Source organism: Furipterus horrens, unplaced genomic scaffold (assembly GCF_987537825.1).
Source record: "Furipterus horrens unplaced genomic scaffold, mFurHor1.1.pri manual_scaffold_9, whole genome shotgun sequence".
NCBI lineage: Eukaryota > Metazoa > Chordata > Mammalia > Chiroptera > Furipteridae > Furipterus > Furipterus horrens.
In genome coordinates, this window is record NW_028327179.1 from 96,002,367 (window position 1) to 96,023,701 (window position 21,335).

Consider the following 21,335-nt stretch of genomic DNA (forward strand, 5'->3'; position numbering starts at 1 on the left):
TTAGGACCAGAGCAGCCAGCCTCTTACTCTGACGTGATAAGGAGGAGGGACACATGTGCTCCCTGGGGTTTACTTTATAGGAAATACGCTGCCACCCACATGCCCTCGGCCACATAGGGGAAGGATTTGAATGCTGTACTTGAAAACAGTAATCGTGATGCTCACTGGGTGGTGGAACTATTGGCCTTCTTTACTTTTCATACTTCTTAAATACTTCTGTACTAAAAAAAAAAAAAAAAAACATTAAAAGGATTCTTGGTTCCTTCAAGGATATATCCTTTTTAGCACAGGGAGTTGGGCAGGCAGGTGGGAGGGAAACCAGAAGCGCTGGTGGTCAGTACCCCTGGATTTTTCCCCTCCCTCCTGCCCCCACGAGATGTTCTTGCCCCCACCACCAGCCCTGTTTACGCTCACAGAGCTGGAGATGGCTTCTCTTTCAGCCAGAAACCAACAGGCTCCTCCCCGCAAAAATAGCCAGGAGGACTTTAAGGATATTTTTCCACCCAAGCATCATTCCCTGGACCTGCAGGTCAATGCGTTCCAAAATAGGGGTGAGCGGGGTCACCTGCTGCCTTGAATCTTTCCTCCCCCGCCAGTAAGTGACCTCCTGTACCATCCCCCCAGTCACCCTGTCACCTGGCTTGGATCACCAGGAAGTATACGAAATGGGCAACATGGATGGATCGAGCGCGTCTAGAATCTCCCCCTGCCTGTCCTCGTCCTGGGGCCCCTCCCGTAGGTTTCTGTTTTCAGGGCAGGCCTCCATCCTGTCTCCCCCACTGGAGCCTGCCTCACCCTTAACCATCACCCCTGTCCCAAGAAGCAGATGAGAGTTAGCCACAGCCCGTGACTGCCAGCAGGTGTGTGCTCACCAGGGTCACGGACAGGGTGTGCAGTAGCCCAGCGAGGCGGGCTCCTGGGGGTCTGTCCCTCTGCACTCCTCGCCTCTCCGCCATGGCTCTTCTTCTCTGAAGACTCTACGTCCTTCTACCAAGCGAGAACTTCAGGGAAGGAGCCTCTGGCAATGTTGTCCCTGTGTCTAAGAGGACAAGAGGATGTAATATGAGAGAAGAGGTTGTGCTAGTCTATCAGTACAAGAGGACAAAGGCTAGGGTGGAGGAGGAAGGAGAGCGTGGGTCCTACTTGGGCCCAGGGTGCCTGCTCTCCGTCTCTCTCTTTGTGAGTCTCTCTCTCTCTCTCTCTCTCTCTCTCTCTCACAGCATGTGGATGGGCCCATTCCCACCCTCCACCTCTGCCTCTCCCCCTCCCTCCTGTTCCATGGACCTGAGCTCCATGCATAGCCCAGGACTTGATAATCCTCATTCCTGTGTGTTGCCTGGGCTTCCTCCTAGGCAAAACCCTTTCCTTCGAGAAAGGCTGCATGGGAGAGTGGGAAGCGGCGGCGTTTAGACTCAACCGAGTTCATCAACAAGCTTGCGCCGCCCCTCGTTGCCTGTGTGAGCATGAGTCGGGGAGTCATTTCCTTTGGAGCTTCAGTATTCCCTCTATCTAACGGGTGTGGTCGCCATGCCTTTGAGACCTGGCTGCTGTGAGGAGGCAATGAATGTGAAAGCAGGTCACAGTCTCTTAAGTCATTTGTGTCACTGTCCGCAGGATGACCCGCTATAGTCACCCTCGGAGGCTCTGTCGTCCCCTGTTGGCTTGTCCACTCTCTTGCCCAGCGATGGAATTCTCTATGAGCTGGAATGAGTCAGCCCTCGGCTGTGATGTCACAAAGCTCATGAGGTCAAAGTCCTAAGGAAGGGAAGGGAAGAAAACAGTGCTGGGAAGGAGTAGGGGCAGGGACAGGGACAGGAGTGGGAGGTGGCAGGGAACCTTCTGGGCACTGGGGAGCGGGAAGGCTGCAGGCAGTGGATGGGCAGGCCCATGACTTCCCCGGGCTCCCAGCTCCTCAGGGCAGCATTTCTGGTAGCCCTCCTCCTGCTGCTGCAGGCCAAGGGGGTGAAGCCTCAAAGAGGGAGCCCAGACCCCAATGAGGGGAGTCAGAAAGAGCAAATACCCTCTGCGGGTAAGTAGAAATGAAGTGCACCATTTGGAGGTGAGGGACCAGATCTCTTTGGAGTCAATCCCAGATTCCATCGGGCCAGAGTGACGACTGAGATAGGCTCAGGTTGTGGGAGAGTACCCCGGCCCCCTATTATTGTAGTGTGAGGGTGTCATGCGAAAGCCCTAGAGCAGGCCCCCATTCAGGGGTATACCACAGGCTAGTGGAAATTGCATGGGGCTTTCATGTGTATGATCATAGATGTATTTGTCTGGGAAGAGGGTCTTTGGTTTTCATCTGTCTCTAAGATGGTTCCTCACTCCCAAATGATGTAACCCTTTGGAGGAGGCAGTGTGAGTTGGAAACGGGGTGTGTGTGCTCTTGAGTTGCAGCTGTGGTTGCCCACACACCAGAAAGGACCTCCAAATGGAGCATCACCTCTCTGGTCAAGGTCAAGGATATGGACAATTCCGTTGAAAACTCCAGGCCCTAACTTTTCCTGTATTCTAACTTTTCCCCCTTTCTGGTGCAGGATGGGGGGGCACGGGGTGGGGGCAGGTTAGGGTCAGTGTTTCAGCATCTTTTCCTTGTATCTGTTCCAGACCAGAACCTAGAGCAGTTTGAAGAGTACTTTGTGGCCTCCTCAGTGGGTGAGAACTGGCAGAAGGTGAACATGGTCCAGCAAGAGGACGACAAGACCATGGAGAACATGGCTGTTCGCAAACACCTATTTGACTTAGCCTTGTGCTTCAACCTGGCTAGCATCATGGTTTTTTTATGAGGGACATTGAGGACAGGATGGTTTTCTGGGTCCTGGATGAGGACCTGAATAGCTACCTGAGCTTCATGATAGCTTACTGACCCTCTGTCCCCTGGGATCCAAGTCACTGCACCCCAAGAAGACACATACACGACTCCCTGCCCTCGTCCCCCTGCTCTGAGCTCCATCTTCCAGGCCCGAAGACACCAGACCCTGCCCTTCTTTCTCCCAGTGCTTTTCCTGGCTTTGTTCAGCACAGCAGATTAGGGGGAGGAGGCGGCTACAATAAAAAGGAACAGCAATAAAATCCTGAAAACAAAGGGGTGCAGATTTCTGAGACTTAATCAAAGCTCTCCTATCTCTAACAAGTCTGTTTAATCACCCAACTTCCGGCCTATGGACCTTTAGACCTACCAGTTCGCCGGTCATTGGTTCTTCCCTTTTCTCATGTTTGTGCAAATCTCCTTGGAAGTTTCTCCTCTTCTCTGACTTTTAGGCACAGAGCATAGCAGGAAAGAGTCGTTAAGAGACAGGTGGAAACCAAGTGCCAGATTTTATTTTTGGAGAAGAAGGGGAGAGGAGACATCGCCCTGATTCCATGGACAGGGCAGGGAGGTACTGATACATCTGTATTGAGGTCTCTTTGGTAGCCAGGTTACCAGAGTTGGCAGCGGTGGGAGGGATTCATGGGGGTACCATGTGGACAGTGGAAGTGTCTGGTGAAGGCTGGGGTGTTGCTGAGGGGCCCGTGGACTCGAAGAGGGGGAGGGCTGTGAATGTCCCAGGAATCCTGTGTGCTGGGCTCCCTACACATCACCTGGGAAGGAAGAAAGGTGCACAGAGGGTAAGCAGAACAACAGGGAACACAGGGGTCAGTAGGCAAGGCCTGGCGATGAGGGGGTGACTGGGGATAGCAGACAAAGACAAGAGCAGGGATGGGAATGACCAAGGGCCATGTGGAGGGAGGAAGAGTATTTGCCAGCTGTAGGTAATTTAACCTGGCACTAGGCACTCGGGGCAGGGCCTGGGCTGTGGAATCAGACCCTTTATACGTGACGGAGGGGTGGGGTCTATTGGAAGAATTCTGTGAGGAGGTGTTTAATTATACTGGGGAATGGGGGGGCAGTATCTGTCAGGGGAGCACATGGTACTTAGGGGGTTATACCAGGTGAGGACCACACCTGGGGGTGAGGTCTTTGAGGAGAAATGTAGTCTGTAGACAGTCTGTTAAGACTCGTTCTTAAGGGGTTTATATTTCCAGGGAGGAGACGAGAGGGGAAAAAATTTGCTCTCCTCCCAGGGAGGGATCTGGGAGTAGAGTGTTTGTCCTTGTTGGTGTTCTTTGAAGGGGATGTTATTTGGTAGAAGAATTTGTAACCTGGAAGGTTGGGCCCAAGGGGCCATGTGGGAGAGGATGACAGTCGGGTCACCTGTGGCAGAGAGTGGGGGGCCTGTGGGGGGAGGTGCATGAGGAAGAAGAGATCCTTTAAGCGTTGCCAAGAGGGTAGTCATGTGACGTGGAGCAAGCCGCGGTGGCAGTGGCGGTGGCGGCTGCCTACCTGGGCATAGCTTCGGAAGAAGAGTTGGTGGGGGGTGAGGCCCAGGTTGGGCAGCGTGGTCTCCCCACGGCTCCATACTAGCCTCTTGTTGTATGCCTAGATGTGGGGGTGGGGTGGAGAGTAGCCCTTAGACTCCAGACCTGTGGCCACTGGAAGCCTGAGGCCCTATACGCAATCCCCAGACCCCGCTCGTGGCCCTCTCTCCCAAGTTTTGCACTGACATACTGGTGTGAGCCAGGAGAAAATGTACTTGTCAGAAAAGTTTATGAATATCGTAGACAATTGGGATCTGTTAGGTAGGAGGGGGATCCCCAAGCAGCTACCGTTCAGTGGGGGCGTGAAGGGCAGCATGAGGATGGTAGAAGGAAAAGTCAGCAACAGGGTGTCTATTCCGCTGATAAAAGGAGAGCCTGGCCCTTGAGGGGCGAGTCACCTGCAGTGCAACAGCCAGCCCCCCCACGTCGGCTGCATTCTCCAGGAGCGCAGGGGAGACATTGAAGGATGTTCTGCCGTGCGAGGGAAAGGCGGCATAGTGGTGCTCCAGGCATAGCAGTGCCCGCGTCAGGGCTTCAGTATCACAGGCTGGGCAGCCCCCAGGGAGCACTGTTAAAAATGGGGCCAGGGAATGAAACGGTGAGGCATGGTGCGGGGCGGAGGGCATGGGGGACCACAGACTGGGATGGATCCAGGAGTATGGCAAAGGCTCAGGCCCGCTCCACCTGGAGCACTCCCACACCCTCCCTTTCTCCTCTTCTAGACTTGGGTTCCCAGTGGCCCCACCTCCCAATGGCCCACTGTTACCCACAGAGCTGGTCAAAGATGTGCACTAGCTCGTGGGCCATGATACTGCCGGCAGCGCCAAAGTTCACGGCCCTAGGGGAACAGGGCGTGTCTTACCCCCAGAGCCCTTCGACAGTTTTAACCCCAGTCCTTCCACCGCAAGTCCCACCCATTGTAACATCGGCCCATCTCTCTTAGGAAACTTCCTGCCCGCCCTCATGGGATGGCCCATACCTGGGATAGGCAGGGTGAAAGAAGGGGGGTTGGAAGAGTCCGGCTGGGAAGACCACCATGTGGTCAGGTGCTGAGTAGTAGGCCTTGACCTCCCAGGGGGACACCTGCCACCTGAGGGACGAGCACATGTGAACGCCAGCTCCATCATTTATTGCCCCCCCCAAGACATAGGCAGTCACCCCCAACTGCCGTCATCTTCCCTGTTTCCCTGAGCCCTGGCTCGCTGTCCTGCTGACCATGGATGGGCTTCTCTGGGGTGGGGAACCTGTGCCTCCTTTGCTCTCCTACCTGTGGTGGGGGATAGGCTCCAAGGAGCTCTGCACAGTTCTAGCTCGGCGGGATCGAACCCCACTCAGGAAGGACTGCAGGTAGCTGGGTCCGAGGTGCACCTGAGAGGAAGCCAGGGGTGACAGGTGTATGGGCACACGGACATACCCTGATGGCTACATCTGAGCCCAGAGAGATGAGCCCTGACACACGGACGGACATCCCCGGTACGGTGGGAACAGCATGACACCACTGCACCTCAAGTAGGCTAGACAGGCTTCACAGTCAGCACACAGATGAACACGGGCAGGTCACAAGAATGCATGTGTGTACATGTGCGCACATATACATCGTGACCTGGAAAGGTTCTGTTCTTCTGCTGGCAAGACCCACAGTGTGGCTATTTGCCCATAAAGCCTAGCCAGCCCCAGGGCCAGGAAGGGGTTGGTTCGGATCACCCAGGAAAAACGGATTGTCTGCCACTTGGGGAGGTAGCAGGGGGTGGGGGGACGGGCAGTGAAGAAGTGGAGGACAGAAGCGGAGGTGTCAAGGGCAGTGACCCACCTCACTGTATTCCTGTCTGGTGAGCGCTGGCTCCATGGCCCATTCTGGGGCCCCCATTTTCACCTGCAGCTGGGCAATCTGGGGAGACAGGCGAGTCGGAAGGAACCTAGCTACCCCGACTCTATCCAGGGGCACTTCTCCTGCTCACTGCCCTGTCCCCGCCTTTTTGTTGTCACTAGGGTGTAGGTCCCGAATGTTGGCATTTAAACTTCCCGTGTACCCTTGTGACTTCTGCAATCTCCTCCAGCCACTGGGATCTCTTGATCCAATACCCAATCCCACGCCCTGCCTGTCCCCACCCTGTCTCTTTCTCCCGGCCTCACCCGGTCCTGGGCCTTCCTGCGGGTCTCTTCATCCATCCAGGGAAGCCTTCGGAGGCGGGCAACAAGGGCATCCTTGATTTCCGTGAATAAGTCCATGGCCTGTGGGTGTTGGGGGGGCAGGGACAGAGGAACAGGTTGAGGCTCAGCCTCGGTCCTGGGTCCTGCCCACTGGGCCGCTCGGAAGGGCTCTCGGCCCTGAGGAGCTGCCGAAGAAGGGGGGCAATCTCAGAAAGAGAGAGTGGAAAGTGGTGTTCCCTAGGTGGCCAAACACCCAGGGTAGAGAGATCTGTGGAGACAGAAAGGGAAGGCGGGAGCCGGTCACTGCTGAGGGTCGACAGGGGAGACCATTTCTTTCCATGGGAAGATCTCAGCTGGCCGAGGGAGAAGGAAGACCATTGTTCTTCTGTCTGTTCTCAGTGGCCCTTGTCCTCACACCCTTTCTTAAGGCATGCCTTTCCTCTCTCCATCTTCCTGGGGGCATCAGGATCCCAACAAGCTGACATCTCCCCAGCTTCACAACCTGACTGGAGAGTTATTGCTTCCGCAGCCATCTACCATCTTGTATATATCTTTTCTTGACGGAGGAGATGGGATGACAATATCAGGAGCCTGCGTTTAAGTCCTGTCTCTGCTGTTTGGTAGCTCGGGCAAGTTTCTTAGCCTCTTGTGCTTCAGTTCTCCCTTCTATAACATTAGGAAGATGCTAGGAATTAAAGCAGCTTAAGCAACGTGCTTACAAGAGTACCAGGCACATGGAAGGCACTCAACAAGTATTTGGTAGTTATTTATTTTCACTTCTTAAGATCATATCACCCCATCCTCGTGTTGTTTCACGCGTTGTTAAAAAAATCATAAACAGGGAATAGCCTCGCAGGTCATAGAGTTCAGTTTTCTCATTTTATGGTTGAGGGAACACAAGAGTAGGAAAGCTGGGTGACCTGTCCAAGTTAGTGCATGTTGTGTGGCCTCTGTGCCCCGTAGCAAACTGTGCAGACTCTGGGGACATAGTGTGTCCTTGTTTGGGTTCTCTCTGTGTGGCTGCCTGACCCCTTAAATATGTAACCATCAAGAAGGGCAACATCAACAGAACTAGAAGACCATGGGTTGGGTGGGGAGGGAGGGGTGCAAGGACATGGGGTGGGGAAGAGCCCTCACATACAGCACTTTGGGTGCTTGGGCTGAAGGCCTCACGAACAAACAAGTCTGCCAGGGTAGGCTCGAAGAAGGCTCCGGTCTCTTCCACGCACTTCATCCATCGAGGCTGGGCGGGCTACGGAGACAAAGCTGGAGTGAGTGGCTGCTGTCAAGGGTCCCCCTCATCTGTCTTCCCAGGCCAGTCTTGTCTAGTCCTCCCCCCAGCCCCCGAGATTGCTCCCTTGGCTGGATGGTCTAGGTTTGTCTCACTGTACTCCGTCATCCCTGTCGGCGGCACACATGGGCTCATTGCTGCTCAGCAAAAAAGAGGCTTTGTTTTCCAGGATTAGTCCCATGAGCCTGGGGTGGGCAAACCATCCTCCTTTCTTGCCTACTGGATTGGAAAGGAAGCCCCCTGAGAGGCCTCCTTTTGGGGAATGGAAACACTCCTGGGAAGGAGGGCACTAGGTGCCAACCTGTCAGATCTGTCGCCCGCCCCATCCCCACGCACCACAGGCACCGCTCTGGGAGCCCAGCAATGACTCCCCTCCCCACGTTTCTTTGCTTAAAGTGAAAATTAGAGGTCATTCCACCCGCTTCTACCACCCTCCCCCACCCTCTAAATGGTAATCATGGATCATATGCCTTATAAAGAAGAAAGTTATCAGAGTGAAACTGGGGTTCAGATGCCACCCTGCACTTCGGTAGGAGAAGAGGACTGAAGGAAAGACTGATGATGTGAATCCAGAGAGCTAAGAAACTCGTGGTCAGCGCCAGATGAAATGAACAGAAGGGCAGAGGAGATGGGGCACATCTTCAACCTCAAAGGCGGAGAGACAGGCAAAATCTCAGAAGGCGTCAGGCAGCTGTGGTGTTTTTCCACAGCGGGACAGAAAGTCCAAGGAAAAGAGAGAGGCTGGGCAGGTTTCGGTGGTGGGCTTTGTTCATTTTGAAGAGCTGACCACGGGGTAGGCCCAGGGCTGACAAGGGCAGCGTGAGAAACGCTCTCAAGGGGCCAGGGTAGGAATAAACCAGTTGGCCTCGGGGAAGGGGAGCTGGGACTTAGGAAAACCAGCTAATATGCTAATTTGGGCTAAGTGGGATGAAGTCACAAGACTTCGATCCTGTAACTGATTTACCCCTCTTAGATCTCCTCTCAGGAGAGGTCGTTAGGCCACCACGGAGCTCCCTGTTCCTAAGACTGAAGAGAGTTCATGGGGTTCCCACAAAAGAGGGGCCAGAAGGAGAAGGCCTTCATGGCCCTCATGAAGAAGAAAGTCGCGGGCCTGCCTGTTAGGACGTTTATCATTTTGCTTGGTGCCCCAGACCTGGTTGCCCACCCTGTGTGTTCAAACGCAGATGTGAGGCGCCTACACAGGTTGAAAGGAAACCTGGGTCTGTTAGCCATGACCGGGTCAAGTGCAGACTCTGCTGGCCCCCTACGACAAGCTTGGCTTTGGGGCGCCATCTGGTGCAACAGCAAACAGCATCTGCCCTTTCCACACCTCCTGGTTCTCGGGGTGTGCCCTGATCCGTGTCGCAGTGGCCTGTCCCTTTCTCCAACAGCCTTTGCCTGCTCCACACCTGTCCCCGTAGCCTGGGCCACCGCAGGCCTCGAGCTGGTTACTGGAGAGTATTGTATAGACGCTGCCTCAGACTCACCCTTGTGCCACTCTGGGAATCATTAAACTGACTATTTTTTAACACTTGGAAAATAACGTGTAATGACTGAGGGCCAACTTAGGATCCCCGGGGACAGATAAGGTCAAAGTAATAGCCGTTTCTCTGGTTAATAGGTTCACCACTCTAGGACATACCACACACCGGGAGTCCCAAACGCAAAGGGGGGCCATGAGGTGACATAAGCGAGAGAAGCTGACCAACCTCAGAAGCACAGGACGCAGAGAGACGATGGCAGCCAGGAGCAAGCATGCCCAGTCCGAACCGAGCTGGAGAGAGTCTGTGCCCCGGAGGAGGCTGTCCGGCAACACCCCAGCGACACCCAAGTGTCACGTTTGCAACAACACAGGAGTGAAAATCTGATTATTGGTGTGTCATCTCCTAAGTTTTGAATCTTGGCGATTAGTGAAAAGTTTATGAAAAGCTTACAAGGCCAACAAGACACAGCAATCGGTCAGATTCATCCTCAGGGACCACCTCAATGCTACCTCCCCGCACAGAGAATTCAGCATTTACTAAATGTCGATTTTTAACTTAAACTTCGGTGCTTCAGACACACCAGCTATAAAGGTGAGACACATACCTGTTCCAGCTTCCTTACAGGGTTGCTTAAAAGATGAGATAAAATGATACACTGAAAAAATACTCTGTAAATTCTGAACTATTACCCCACTGGCATTATTTTGATTTGAAGAAAATACTTGATTAAAACCACAAATTAAATCACTGTGAATTAGATGGAGAAATCTACGTTGGATAATAATATAATTTGAATGGATCCTCAGCTGGCTGAACCAGAACAAAACATCAAAGATTAATGCCTCCAAGATTGTATGAGCCACCTTGACCGGGACTATGGAAAATTGTCAGGTGTCCCCCAGCTAGCACACCCTCTCTCCTTCTCCTGCTTTATTTCTCCATAACACTTACTACCACCAAAGATATTTTATTGAGCTAGTTTATTGTCTTTCTTCACCCACTAGAATGTAGGTGTCTGAGGGCAAAGACTGTTGTCTGTTCCCGTCACTGTCATCTGTGGTGCCTAGGGAAGTGTCTGGTGTCTAGTAGATGCAAAATGAATATTTGCTGCAGAAATGAAAGGATCAATCTATAGCCGGGTCTTCACTAGCCTGACCCAAGGCTCTCCCCTCGTCAGGATCTTAACAGTAGGCTAGATGAGCACACACTATAAAACTGCAAATGACCCAAGGGAGAAAAGAAAAGGTAATATAATGGACGATTGAAAAAAAGGTTGAAATTACCTGAACAGTTTGGGACAGTGGGCTGATATAAATAGTTCCCATTTAACAAGCACAAATGTGAAGCCCTGCTTTTATTTCCCCAAACTCAGCTTTTCAGATTTAATAAGACATGGCTTAATAGCCAGGTTCTTGACTGTATATTCAAAATTCATTAACAAAAGATGACCATATAATGAGAGCCAGCAGTCTTTTTGAATAAGGCTGCTATAAAGTAGAATGCATTCAGAATAGTACAGTTAGAAACCTGTACTTAAAAACCATTGAAGAAAACCATAAATTCTGTTCAAATGAAGCCCAAAACCTTGATAGTGTCCTTGACTTTCCTTGACTTCACTTTCCCTCTCACAGCACACGTTGGTCAGGTGATACAGTCACTTCCTTTCAAAACACATTCTTTTGAAACATAAAACAGGTAACTCCTATAGGCCCCCTTTTCATGCAGAGAAAAGCCAAAACCGCTACCATGACCTACCAGGTCCTGTCAACTCCCCTCCTTCCCTCTCTGAACTCCTCCTTCTTATGATCCTTTTTGCAACCCCTGTTCCAGTTGCACTGCCTCCCCCTGCTGATCCCCAAACTCCTGGGCATGGTTCCCCAGCAGAAAGCCCGCTCTTCTCAGCCAGAGCCACCAGAAGGTCTCTCCTACTGCACCACACATCAGCCAGATGGTCCCATGCCTTGGCCCAATGAAACAATAGCCTTGTCTTTGCCAGAAAACTCCAACTGGCTAGACCTTGCTTCCATCCTACCTCTCGTGTGGAGATCCCATTGGTCGGTCAGACCCACCTAGATCTCTTCCTCTTGGAAATTCCAAGAGTATGTGTTGTCCAAACCAGAGTTTCCTAGGAATGTAGCTATGTCCTTTCATTTATGTGTTGTACGTCTGCTTCTGTGTGACAAGGACACAGTTGAGTGGTTGCGACGTACACCATGTGGGCCACAGAGCTAAAAATTTTACTATCTTTACCATTCTAAAATTCTCCAACCCATTACCGGTACCACCCACTTATTTCTCAGTCCTGCACAGTACGTGGTCCAAAACATGGCCTCCCGAGCCAGACAGGTTGTTTTGGTGTCTGTTCCTTCATGTATGAGCTGTGTGGTCTTCTAAAAGTTACTTATTATTTCTGAAGTCCTCAGAGTGTTTCCGGAAGGATTACATAAAATCACTTATGCTAAAAGTTACATGCAATGAAACCGCAAAAGAATAGCTACACAGCATACATCAGCTATTATGACTATGCGTCCTATTTGGTACTGTTTTTTGGCAGAGGAGATGTAGCTTCCCAAAGCCATACACCCATTTGTTGGTAGAGCTTCATTCAGCCTTTAAGCTCAAGAACAATGATATATTCTAATAAATGCATTTTACATACATATATGCGTATGTATATAAAGGATGGTGACTTTAGCCATTTGTAAGCCTTCTAAGTTTGAGGGTCAGTTTCAACGCTGGCACTCTTTCCCCCATTCAAAAAGTGGCATCAGGCCGCGGTTCTGGGATTTACAGGAAGCTGTTTGTTGCCAGGGATTTTGTAGCAAAATCCCAACTAAGGGGAGTGAGGACTCTGTTCTTCTTCATCTGAGTCAAGAGAAAGGCTGAGCAGAAGGAATCTACTTGGGGCCATGCCCACCTTGAATGAAAGTCCTAAGGAGGAGTCCTTTTTTTTTTTTTTTTTCTTTTTTAACCCAGGGATTAAGCACACAGGCTCTGGAGTCAGGCTGTCAGAGTTCAAATCCTAGGTCTGTCAACTTACTAGGTATTCTACCTTGACCAAGTTCCTTAACTCGTGTTACTTGATCTCCCTATCTCTATAACAGGGACAAAATGGTGTGCCTACCTCACAGAAAAATTGTGAAGATTGAACCAGCTCATCTATCTAAAGGGCTTAGAAAAAGGCTGTAGCACATTATAAATTCTCAATAAACAATAAACTGTAGTCCGTGTACATACATAGCCCCTCTCTGAATTCCACAGACATTTCAGGTTGTCAAACGGTGAGCTTTTCCAAGGCAGAGAAATGGTTCATACATTACTTTTTTAAAAAAAGGAAAAACAGTGATTTTCAAGACTAAACTATGGCCTTTACTGAAGTGGGGGTGTCTCTAATGTACTAGATACCCCCACTTGCATCTGGATGTGTCTAACCCAGGACTTCAAAGTTCTTGGGGAAGGAGCCTCTCTACGTCTTGTCTAACACAGTAGACTTGGGTTAGTGGGGTGCATTAGCTACACAGCCCCCTCCTCAGATGTATTGAGATCTACACAACAAAACCCATAGTGTGGCCCAACAGATGCCACTGGATGTCAGAGAGAGATTCTTGGTAAGGAATTTGAACTTCAAACACTGGAATCAGAGAAGCCATTGCTTGCTACATCTGTCTTTCATCCCATCCTCAAATCACAGAGCTCGGGAGAGCTAGGCAAACAGTTTAAGGGTCAGGACAAAGTAAAAAGAGCTCTTGGTAATTGTAGAGTTCTATATTTAAACTTCCACACTCAGCCAAAGGCCACAGACAGAGAGGTGTGTGCCTATAAAGTCTGGTACCTGGTATTTCAGTTAAGGTAAGCATTGCATGCCCAACATGTCTGCTTCCATGGAAAGCCCGACATTGAGAGGCATCTACCCTCACGCCCCCTACCTGAGAGCGATAGGCCAAAATGCACCCCTCAAAATGACAGTGCTCCCTTAGCCCACAATCTGGGACATTTCCTCCTTTCCTCTCCTCACCGCAGGTGGCCGTCCCGTCAGCTCCCGCAGCTTCTGGTCCAGCGATCTGCGTGCCTCCTGGAATTCGCTGCTCAGAGCTGGAGAAAGGGTCCCCACCAGCCCGAAGATCATGTAGCTCTGCAGAGAGTCGCTGTGGAGGAGGAAGAGACCCACACTCACGCCCCAGTACTCTGCGGACCCCTCAAGCAAAGCCTCGCCTGGCCTAAGTGCCCTGGGCTTCTCCGTATTTATAGAGAATAACTATTTGACTGTGAGGAAGTGCAGGGGAGCTTTTCTCGGTGTGGGAAGGGGACTGATGGAAGAAAGAACTAGATGAAGAGGCAGACTCCTCAGTCTCAGGGAGAGAAGGAGCCGGACTAGGTGAAGGCGGGACTTGGAGCTTGCAAACCTCATTCATCGACTTCCACAAGCAAGAAACATCTGCCCATCAGGAGATGCATCTACCAAGCCCCCCAGCGCTGAGCTCAGGGGCCTTTCTCTGCCCTGCTGGCAATTGGTTAGCAGGTCTGGCTTGTGCCCTTACATTCACCTGCTCACACCCACGTGAATGCTTGTCTGCTTCCCTCGGGAAGAATCATCTCTAGATGTTACTGCCGCTGAGTTACTATGAAGAAGGACCCAAGCCCCTGGACAGCAGGTCTTTCTGGTGGCAGTCACACAGGTACCAGGGACAGCGGGGACCCCAACACAGAGCCTCACCCTCAGATGCCCACCTTCCTCGACTTTCTGACCTTTCCCTCAAGGTCCCCAGGATCTTCTCACCACAGCTGAGAGATGGCCCCTCCCTGAGTGTTTTTCCCCAGAGCACCCGGCCTTCACCTCCTCCATCTGCCCATCTTGCTGCCACCTCCTCCCGCCCACACACATCAGCAGCTGACAAAGACGTCCCTGGCTGAGCTGTCCCCATAGCTGGCCTTCCAGCACCTCCTGTAGCTCAGAAGCTGCTCACAGGCTGAGTTCTGCTCCCAGCAAATCCTGTGTTTTGCAAGACACGTGTATCCCTCATTTCATGCATGTTTTCCCATGTCCCCCCAAGCCTCCCTGCCTTTCACCAATCCCTCTTGGGCTGTCCATCCCACCCCTTCTCTGCCCCATGGGTCCATGGGTCCCTCCTATCTTCCTGGGAGGCCCTCACCAGCCTGCATTCTCCAAAGTCATCTGCACCCCTAAGACCTCTGTCGCTCCCCGTCCCACCTGGCGCCTACCTGAGGCGCAACAGCTGCCCTTCCACCAGTTGCGACATGTTTTTCAAATAATCCGGGTCATGGACCACGATGGTCTGGGAGGGGCTCAGGGACATCGGTGCAAATGTCGCTTGCAGGCAAGACAGCCAGTCGATGGCAGGGGCCATTTCCTTAGAAGAGGGACAGAGAGGCTGAGGGGAGCAGGAGGGGAGCAGAGGGGAAAGGAGAAGGCTTTCCTTACCTGTCGGGTGTGAGGGGGGTTGGGGGTGGTTAGGGATGGAAAGGAATTGAGGGTCTGAGGAGAAAGAAGACAAGGAGGTCAAGAAAGTCGTGGCCATCCTCCTCCAGTCCCCAGTTCAAGTCACCTGCAGCTGGTCTATAGTGACCATCTGGAAGAGCTTCTCCCGGGCCCGCTGCCGGCCCAGGGGCCTCGGAAACTGCAGCAGCTGCGAGGTAATGGAGATCGACAAGAAGGCGTGCTCTTGCACCGGGCCTGACTCTCCTCCCAGCAGGGTCCCCAGCTGATTCAGGTAAGTCAGGTATTCCCGCAAGATCTGGGGGAGGGGGAACCTCGGTCACAGCCCCTGGTGGCCCGTGCCTGTCTCCTAGCGTCAGAGGTCAGGGCCTGTGCCCGCCGCTCCGTCTTACCTGGGCGTAGATCTGTTCCTGCTTTTGCTCGGGGGGGATGTCAAACTCTGGCTGGTCTATCTGGGCACAAGAGAGGCTGGAGAGAAGTGGGTAGTGTGGGGGAAGGGGTGGGCGGGCGTGGGGAGGTGGGGCCAGGGCCACGCGAGACAGCCGGCCACAGGAGACGGGGTACACAGGAGCCAGAGGGCAAGGAAAGGAAGGGATTGGGTACAAGGGGCGCGGACGAAAAGGGTCCAGACAAGCAATTATAAAGAGAAGGCGGGTATTTCAACAGATTTTGGGGGTGCTCAGCAGGAGCAGTATTTAATAATCCATGTCCTGAAGGGAGCCATTTCTGTGCTGGGGTCATGTCGAGGGTATAGGGGTAAGACATCGCTCCAGATGCAAAATTTAAGAGGTACTAAAAATTCAGTATCAAAATAACTAATATCCTAATTGATATTTTTAAAAATCTGAATGAACGTTAAAAATCCATGCTGAATAAGACGCCAAGGCTTTGTTCACCATGGGTGTTTTTCCCCCAAAAAATCCACAGTGTATTTTAAATCCACTTTTTTTTTTTTTGAAAAATTATAGATGTTTTCAAAGAGGTCTGCAATAAAGTTTTAATTCATTTTGAAAAAAAAAATTAGCTTTCTCCAAAAAATGCGCAATGAACAAAAATGTGATATTTTGTTCATCGTGGATGTTTGCATTGACTTTGAGTTTTAAAAACCATTCACTTGGATATGATTTATCCTGGCTCCTGAGCGTTTGGCACCCTCCTAAGTTTTTCACCGCAGCCAGGTGGCTTGTCCTTGATTCTGTTCTGAAGACTGTTTGTCCCACAGTCCCCCTTTTCCTGCTCCGGTATCCCCTCCCCGCTTCCGCTATACGCATCTCCCTACCTGGAAAGACCTTCACCTGACCCCTTTGTCACGTGGTACGTCCAGATTAAAGAACAAGGTCCTCTATGCCCCTGCCTCAGTGGCCCGACCTTCCTCGCGACCATTTCCGTAACCGTTTCGGACATTATCTTTAGAAGGTTTCCAGTGCTGCCTCCTCATGCCTTACTCTCTGAGCTCAGAAACCTCAGAATCAGAGATGACCCCTCCCTCCCGAAACTGGCCCCTCCCCTTTCCTCTGTGGAGCACCCGGGCTGGTCTGACTCCCACTTCGCGCACCCCGCCTTGTCTCCCTCTTCTCGGCCCTCCACCCCCACCTTCTCCCCAGAGGCCATGCAGCCTCAAGTTGGTAGTAACCACGCCCTCCCATTCACACCAAATCAAAACTGGGGTGGGGGGGCTCATTTTCTGATTTCTCTGCCTCTTTTATGTATATTCGATCTGTCACCGAGTCCTCTGGGCCATGACCACAAGGATAAAGTCCCCAGAACCTTCCGGTCATCCTGGCCTTTCCTTTCCATTTCTATTGCAAGTATCTTAGTTCAGAACTCCAAGATCGTTCATCTCGGTTCCTCAGCACCTCCAGGTTGACCTCCCACACTGCTGACTCTACTTAAGCTCAGTGCCAAACCATTGTCCTCGAAAGGTCTCTTTTTCTTTCTTTTTTTCTATTATGTCAACAGTTATACCTCCGTCTGGCTTCTTAGGTATGGAATGATTAGCCCACCTCATGTCTTCAGCGTTCCTCTTACCCCCGACCGCACCCCTGCCCCCAGAACCCCTGCTCACCAGACCTGCCCCCTCACGGACCCCACAGGGGAATCAGACGGTCCCAGGCTCTCCCGTCAGCTCAGGACCCCCCACCGCTCTTCCCATGCCCTTTAGCTTCACCTTTACCTGTGTGACCCCACCACGCTTCAGCTCCCATTCCCCACTCTCTGAGCCTTTCTTCAACTATTTCAGATCTTAACTGATCCCCAAAGGCCACCAAACTCCTGAGCACTCCCTTTGGAACTGAAGTGTAGAGGATCTCATACTTCTTATATATTTATTCTCTTACAGGTTTGTGACATTTTTGAGAATGGGGTCACATACGTAGCATCACATTGCCTACCACGGCACCGATGCCTCAGTGTTTTTGTTGATTGACTTGCTCAACAAACACCTGCTCCGGGCCTCTAGATGCCTCGCCTGGTGCTGGGAAACAGGTGAGTAAGTTGTGGCCTTCTTTTGAAGAGTCTTACCGTCTTCCATGCATGTTAAATGCTAGAGCATGGGAAAGGGAGGTGGGGCAGAGGGCTTTCCTAAGTCTAGCCAGGGTGTCAGTGAAGACTCCTTGGAAGAGATAATAATGTAAGCCAGAATTGGAAAAATATGTAGGTTTTCCAGGCTGCGTGTGGGAGATGGGGAAATACATAGTGTTGCAGACAAAGGGAGTCATACATGCAAAGGACTAAGGAGCAATGAGTGAGCGTGGCTTGGAGTTCAAGGGGTAAAGGGATGTGGCAGGGGATCAGGCTGGAGAAGTCTGTAGAAATCAGATGTAAAAAGACTTGCAAACTTTTGCTAACATGATTAAGAACTCGATCCTTCCCTGGCTGGTGTGGCTCAGTGGATGGAGCACAGGCCCACGAACCAAAGGGTCTCCAGTTCGATCCTCAGTCCTGGTTGCGGGCCAGGTCCCCAGTGGGGGGCACAGGAGAGGCAACCACACATTGATGTTTCCCTCTCTTTCTCGCTCCCTTCCCCTCTCTCTAAAAGTAAATAAATAATATCTTTTACAAAAAAGTTAAATAAAAAAGAACTAGATCCCGATGACCTGGTGAGTCAGTGAAGGCATTTATACAGAGATAATTGTATAATTAGCTCTTGACTGAGAAAGTCCCTCAGCAGAGAATAAATAAGAAAGGGGAAATATGAGACTAGTTATGTGGCCCTGGGTGATCAGATAAGCGAGGAAGACCAAGACTACTTCTGTCTTCCCAGGATTGACTTGCTCCCCTTTCCCTAGGCTTGCCTAGTGTCCCTGACTCTCACATATAAATAATTGGCCCTAAAGATAGGTCTTTTCCCTCCATTGCACATTTCTCCTGTCTCCCCAACCCGCAACCTTCCCCTAAGAGACGATGGGCCAGGATTCCAGGCGGGCCCAGGGCTCCCTGTGCTTTGGCCAGGACATCCCTCACCTGGATGACTGGCTTGTGTGGAGGGGCAGGATGAGGTCCCAGGTACGCTCTGAAGAATGGGAAGTGATTATACCGACTCATGAGAAGTTTCAGAGTTCGGTTGAAGTCTGAGGAAGTCCAGTTACCGGAGATCTGCCAGCCTCCGAGCTGGGAAGAGGAGAGACAGGGCTTCAGCCCGGGGGTCTCCCCTCCCACACCTGCCCCCCGTTCCTCAGAGAGCGGCTACCTCCTGACTTCCACTCTGAGTTCTTAGATCTCTCTAGTGCTCCACCTCCATCCTCCTTTCTCCAGCCTCACCCAACGTCCTAACACTTCCACAGGGCATTGCCACATCCCTCTCCCTCCTAGAACTGGCGGACCCCTAGGAAGGAGACCCACCCTCTAGAAAATTAAATGGCAGCCCTGAGCATGCGTTGGCCCTATGTAACATGTACCCAGAAGAGTTACACCCCATGTCTCACCTCCTCAATCACCTGTCTGAGGGGACCGGCCCCTGCAGCCTCAATGGCATCTGTGTCCATGCAGGATCTGTAGAAGTGGAAGGCTTTCTCCTCCCCAGAGCCTGGGGGCCAGGACCCGGGGGCCTCTAGAAAAGAGAGACAGGTGAATTAAAGGAGCGGAGCCCCCATAGAAACAGGCAGAGAAGGTGAGAGGCGGGGAGCTTATAGGGAAGAAAGGACAGACTCAGGGGGGAAGGGAAGGGGAAGGAGGAATGGAGAGGTGAGGAAGTCTGGGAACAGGGGAGAACTGCCCAGTTTGGACTGGGCCACGTAGATGGAAGAGGAAATGCAGGGGAAAGGAGTGTGGAGAAGACAATGAGGGAGATAAAGGGAAGTTGGAAGGCAAATAAGGAGGAAAAGACCAGGAAGGAAAGAAAGAGAGAGGGATAAGTGGGGTACAGATTAAGGAGGGAGGGTAGAAACAGAAGGCAGGACGGAGGCAGACAGAGGAATCAGAGAACTCGGGGGAGGGGTGCACTGAAGAGAGGAAAGTTGGGAAGGAAAGGCTTAGCAATGAGAAGAAGCAGGATGGGCTCCCCTAGTCCAGACTCCTCACCCTTTGACTCCCCCCAAAGTAAACAAACACGTGACGACAACCCAAACGCACGCCCAGTGGAATCACCCACGCTCTAACATCCACCGCCTCTCCCTCCGTCCCCCTGATTTCTCTTCATTCCATGGCGGGGGACAGAGCCTACTGTGTCTTTTCATCCCTGTGCCTTAATGGAAAGCGTGGCCCCCACCAAGGGCGAGCCTGCGCCTACTCTGTCTGCATCACGAGGAGGGCAGAGGGATGCATTTATTTCTCCCAAATTTCAGTTGGCACTGCCAACACATTGTCCAGCCTCCTGTATACTGGTGATGCATGCCGCTCTTAAAAGTTCATGTTCCCAAATCCTCACCACCTTCCCCCAGGTTCCTGGGACCCACTTCCAACCCCCTCAGAGGCCTCAGTGCCTCCCTCCTCGATGTCGATATCATCTCAGGTCTTTCCTCCTCTATCTGCAGGAATCTTCCGGGCCCCCAGGGTTTTTACCTTGGGCCCCCTCTTCCAGCCTGTCTGGACTCATCCCCTGACGCACAGCCGTACAAAGCCCGCTGGGTCCCTGCTCACCCCAGTCTGCCACTTCCTCCTGCCCACCTTCATCTGCCACCATCCCTCCCCATTAACCCACTTCTTGAAGATCAAGGACAGTTTGGAGGCTTGAGTCTGAGAGGGATGGAGAGAAGAAGTCAAGCGCAAAAGCTCTGAAGGAGATGCTGGTGGGGAAGGTACCGGCCATGAGACAGAAACGGGAAACGTAAGGGAGACCACACAGACGGAGCTTGGTAACAGGGAGAACGTGGAGAGAGTGGCGTAACCGTGGACCAACAGGGAAGGAAAGAAGAGGACGGGATTGAGGAAAGATGAAGTGCGGGACCAGAAGAGATGGCCGAGAGGTGCCCAAGGCAAAAGGTTCAGCAAGGGAGATGCAAACCCGAGAGCCCGCTGGGGATGCTGTCCCACAGCCACCCACGTTTGGGAGTCGTGATGGGTCCAGGCTGAGTCCCCCACTTGCACAGAGAAGCATCGGCCGGCGATTGCTTACTTACCCAGTAACCCTCGAAGTCGGCTCTTGTTCTCCTCAGCAAGGGCCTGGGAAGAATTACTGGTTCCTTTGGCCTTTGCACAGGCAAAACTGAAGAAGTCAGTGCAGGGGCCCACGCTGCTGTTCCCCGAAGCCAGGTAATAACTCAGGAGATGCCTGCACGCGGGCACCTCACAGGGGCCTGTGGGGAGAAGCTCGGAGCTGGGAAAGAAGAGAGGGGCGAGGGCTCCCCCCAGGGGCTGGGCAAAGGAATGCCTGGTGAGGACCCAGGAGAGACCCTGGTCTTGCTGGTTTCTGGGATGGGGTCAGGGAGAAAGAACTTGGAATGGGGTAGATGGGAGGGTCAGGATGAGTGGCGGGTAAGTCAGGAGGCACGCAGCCTCAGGGTGATGGACAGGTAGGTCCATGACTTAGGGAGGACTCGTGGGTTTAGGGGTTCCAGGATCCCGCTTACGAGGCCCACAGCTCCGGAAGATGTAGACCAAAAGCACAGTAGAGCCCAGGACCAGGACTAAAAGCAGGACCACCATCAGCAGCTGCCTAGCTGGGGCCCACCGTCTGCTCCGTTCCACGGGCTGCCCCTCTTCTGGGGGCCTCTGTGCGTGCAGGGAACCGGGCGGTGAGAAACACAAGAGAAAGGGGATGAAGGAGGGGAAGGGAAGGGGGGAGGCGAGAGAATAAATAAGTTTGTGCCAGGGCCCCTTTGTTCAGAGATCATTCTCCTCACTCTCCCTAAACGCAGCCCTCTGTGGACCCCCCGGGACATGCGCAGACGAGAGACCAAGCAGGCCGTGAGGGGTGGGAAGGTAGAGCTGGCAGGGTGTCATAAATCTTCCCAGCGCAGGTCAAAGACTTCACTTACCTCCTGGCTCCAGAGAGTCCCCATTCTACTCTCCTGGCTGGATCCCCGTGGTTCTCTCACACTTGTCTGGTCCCCACCCTCCTGCGCTGAGTGAGCAGGAGAGAGAAGCTGGTTCAGGAAGGGGGGGTGCCCATTAAAGAGAGCTCATTGGCTCATTTTGATACCTCACCCCACACATATTT

At 52.4% G+C, this 21,335-nt stretch overlaps 2 protein-coding genes across 2 annotated transcripts; one reads left to right on the forward strand and one right to left on the reverse strand.

Annotated features, from left to right (window-relative positions):
* Positions 1-1,798: 1,798 nt before the first annotated feature.
* On the forward strand, positions 1,799-3,085 carry SOFU1 (sperm-oocyte fusion factor 1). Its single transcript, XM_090286834.1, has 2 exons — positions 1,799-2,029; positions 2,608-3,085. Exons 1-2 carry the CDS (start codon positions 1,876-1,878, stop codon positions 2,784-2,786), a joined length of 333 nt encoding a protein of 110 aa, XP_090142960.1. The 5' UTR covers positions 1,799-1,875; the 3' UTR covers positions 2,787-3,085.
* Positions 3,086-3,299: 214 nt separating this feature from the next.
* On the reverse strand, positions 3,300-21,248 carry KEL (Kell metallo-endopeptidase (Kell blood group)). The gene is made up of 18 exons (XM_090287609.1): positions 21,154-21,248; positions 20,746-20,887; positions 20,296-20,472; positions 18,664-18,788; positions 18,203-18,349; positions 15,133-15,192; positions 14,850-15,038; positions 14,506-14,654; positions 13,301-13,430; positions 7,652-7,762; positions 6,493-6,591; positions 6,170-6,247; positions 5,627-5,727; positions 5,339-5,449; positions 5,130-5,197; positions 4,758-4,927; positions 4,325-4,420; positions 3,300-3,582 (listed from the first exon to the last, which is right to left on the reverse strand). The coding sequence occupies exons 1-18, from the start codon at positions 21,175-21,177 to the stop codon at positions 3,421-3,423; spliced, it is 2,139 nt and encodes a 712-aa protein (XP_090143735.1). The 5' UTR covers positions 21,178-21,248; the 3' UTR covers positions 3,300-3,420.
* Positions 21,249-21,335: the final 87 nt, after the last annotated feature.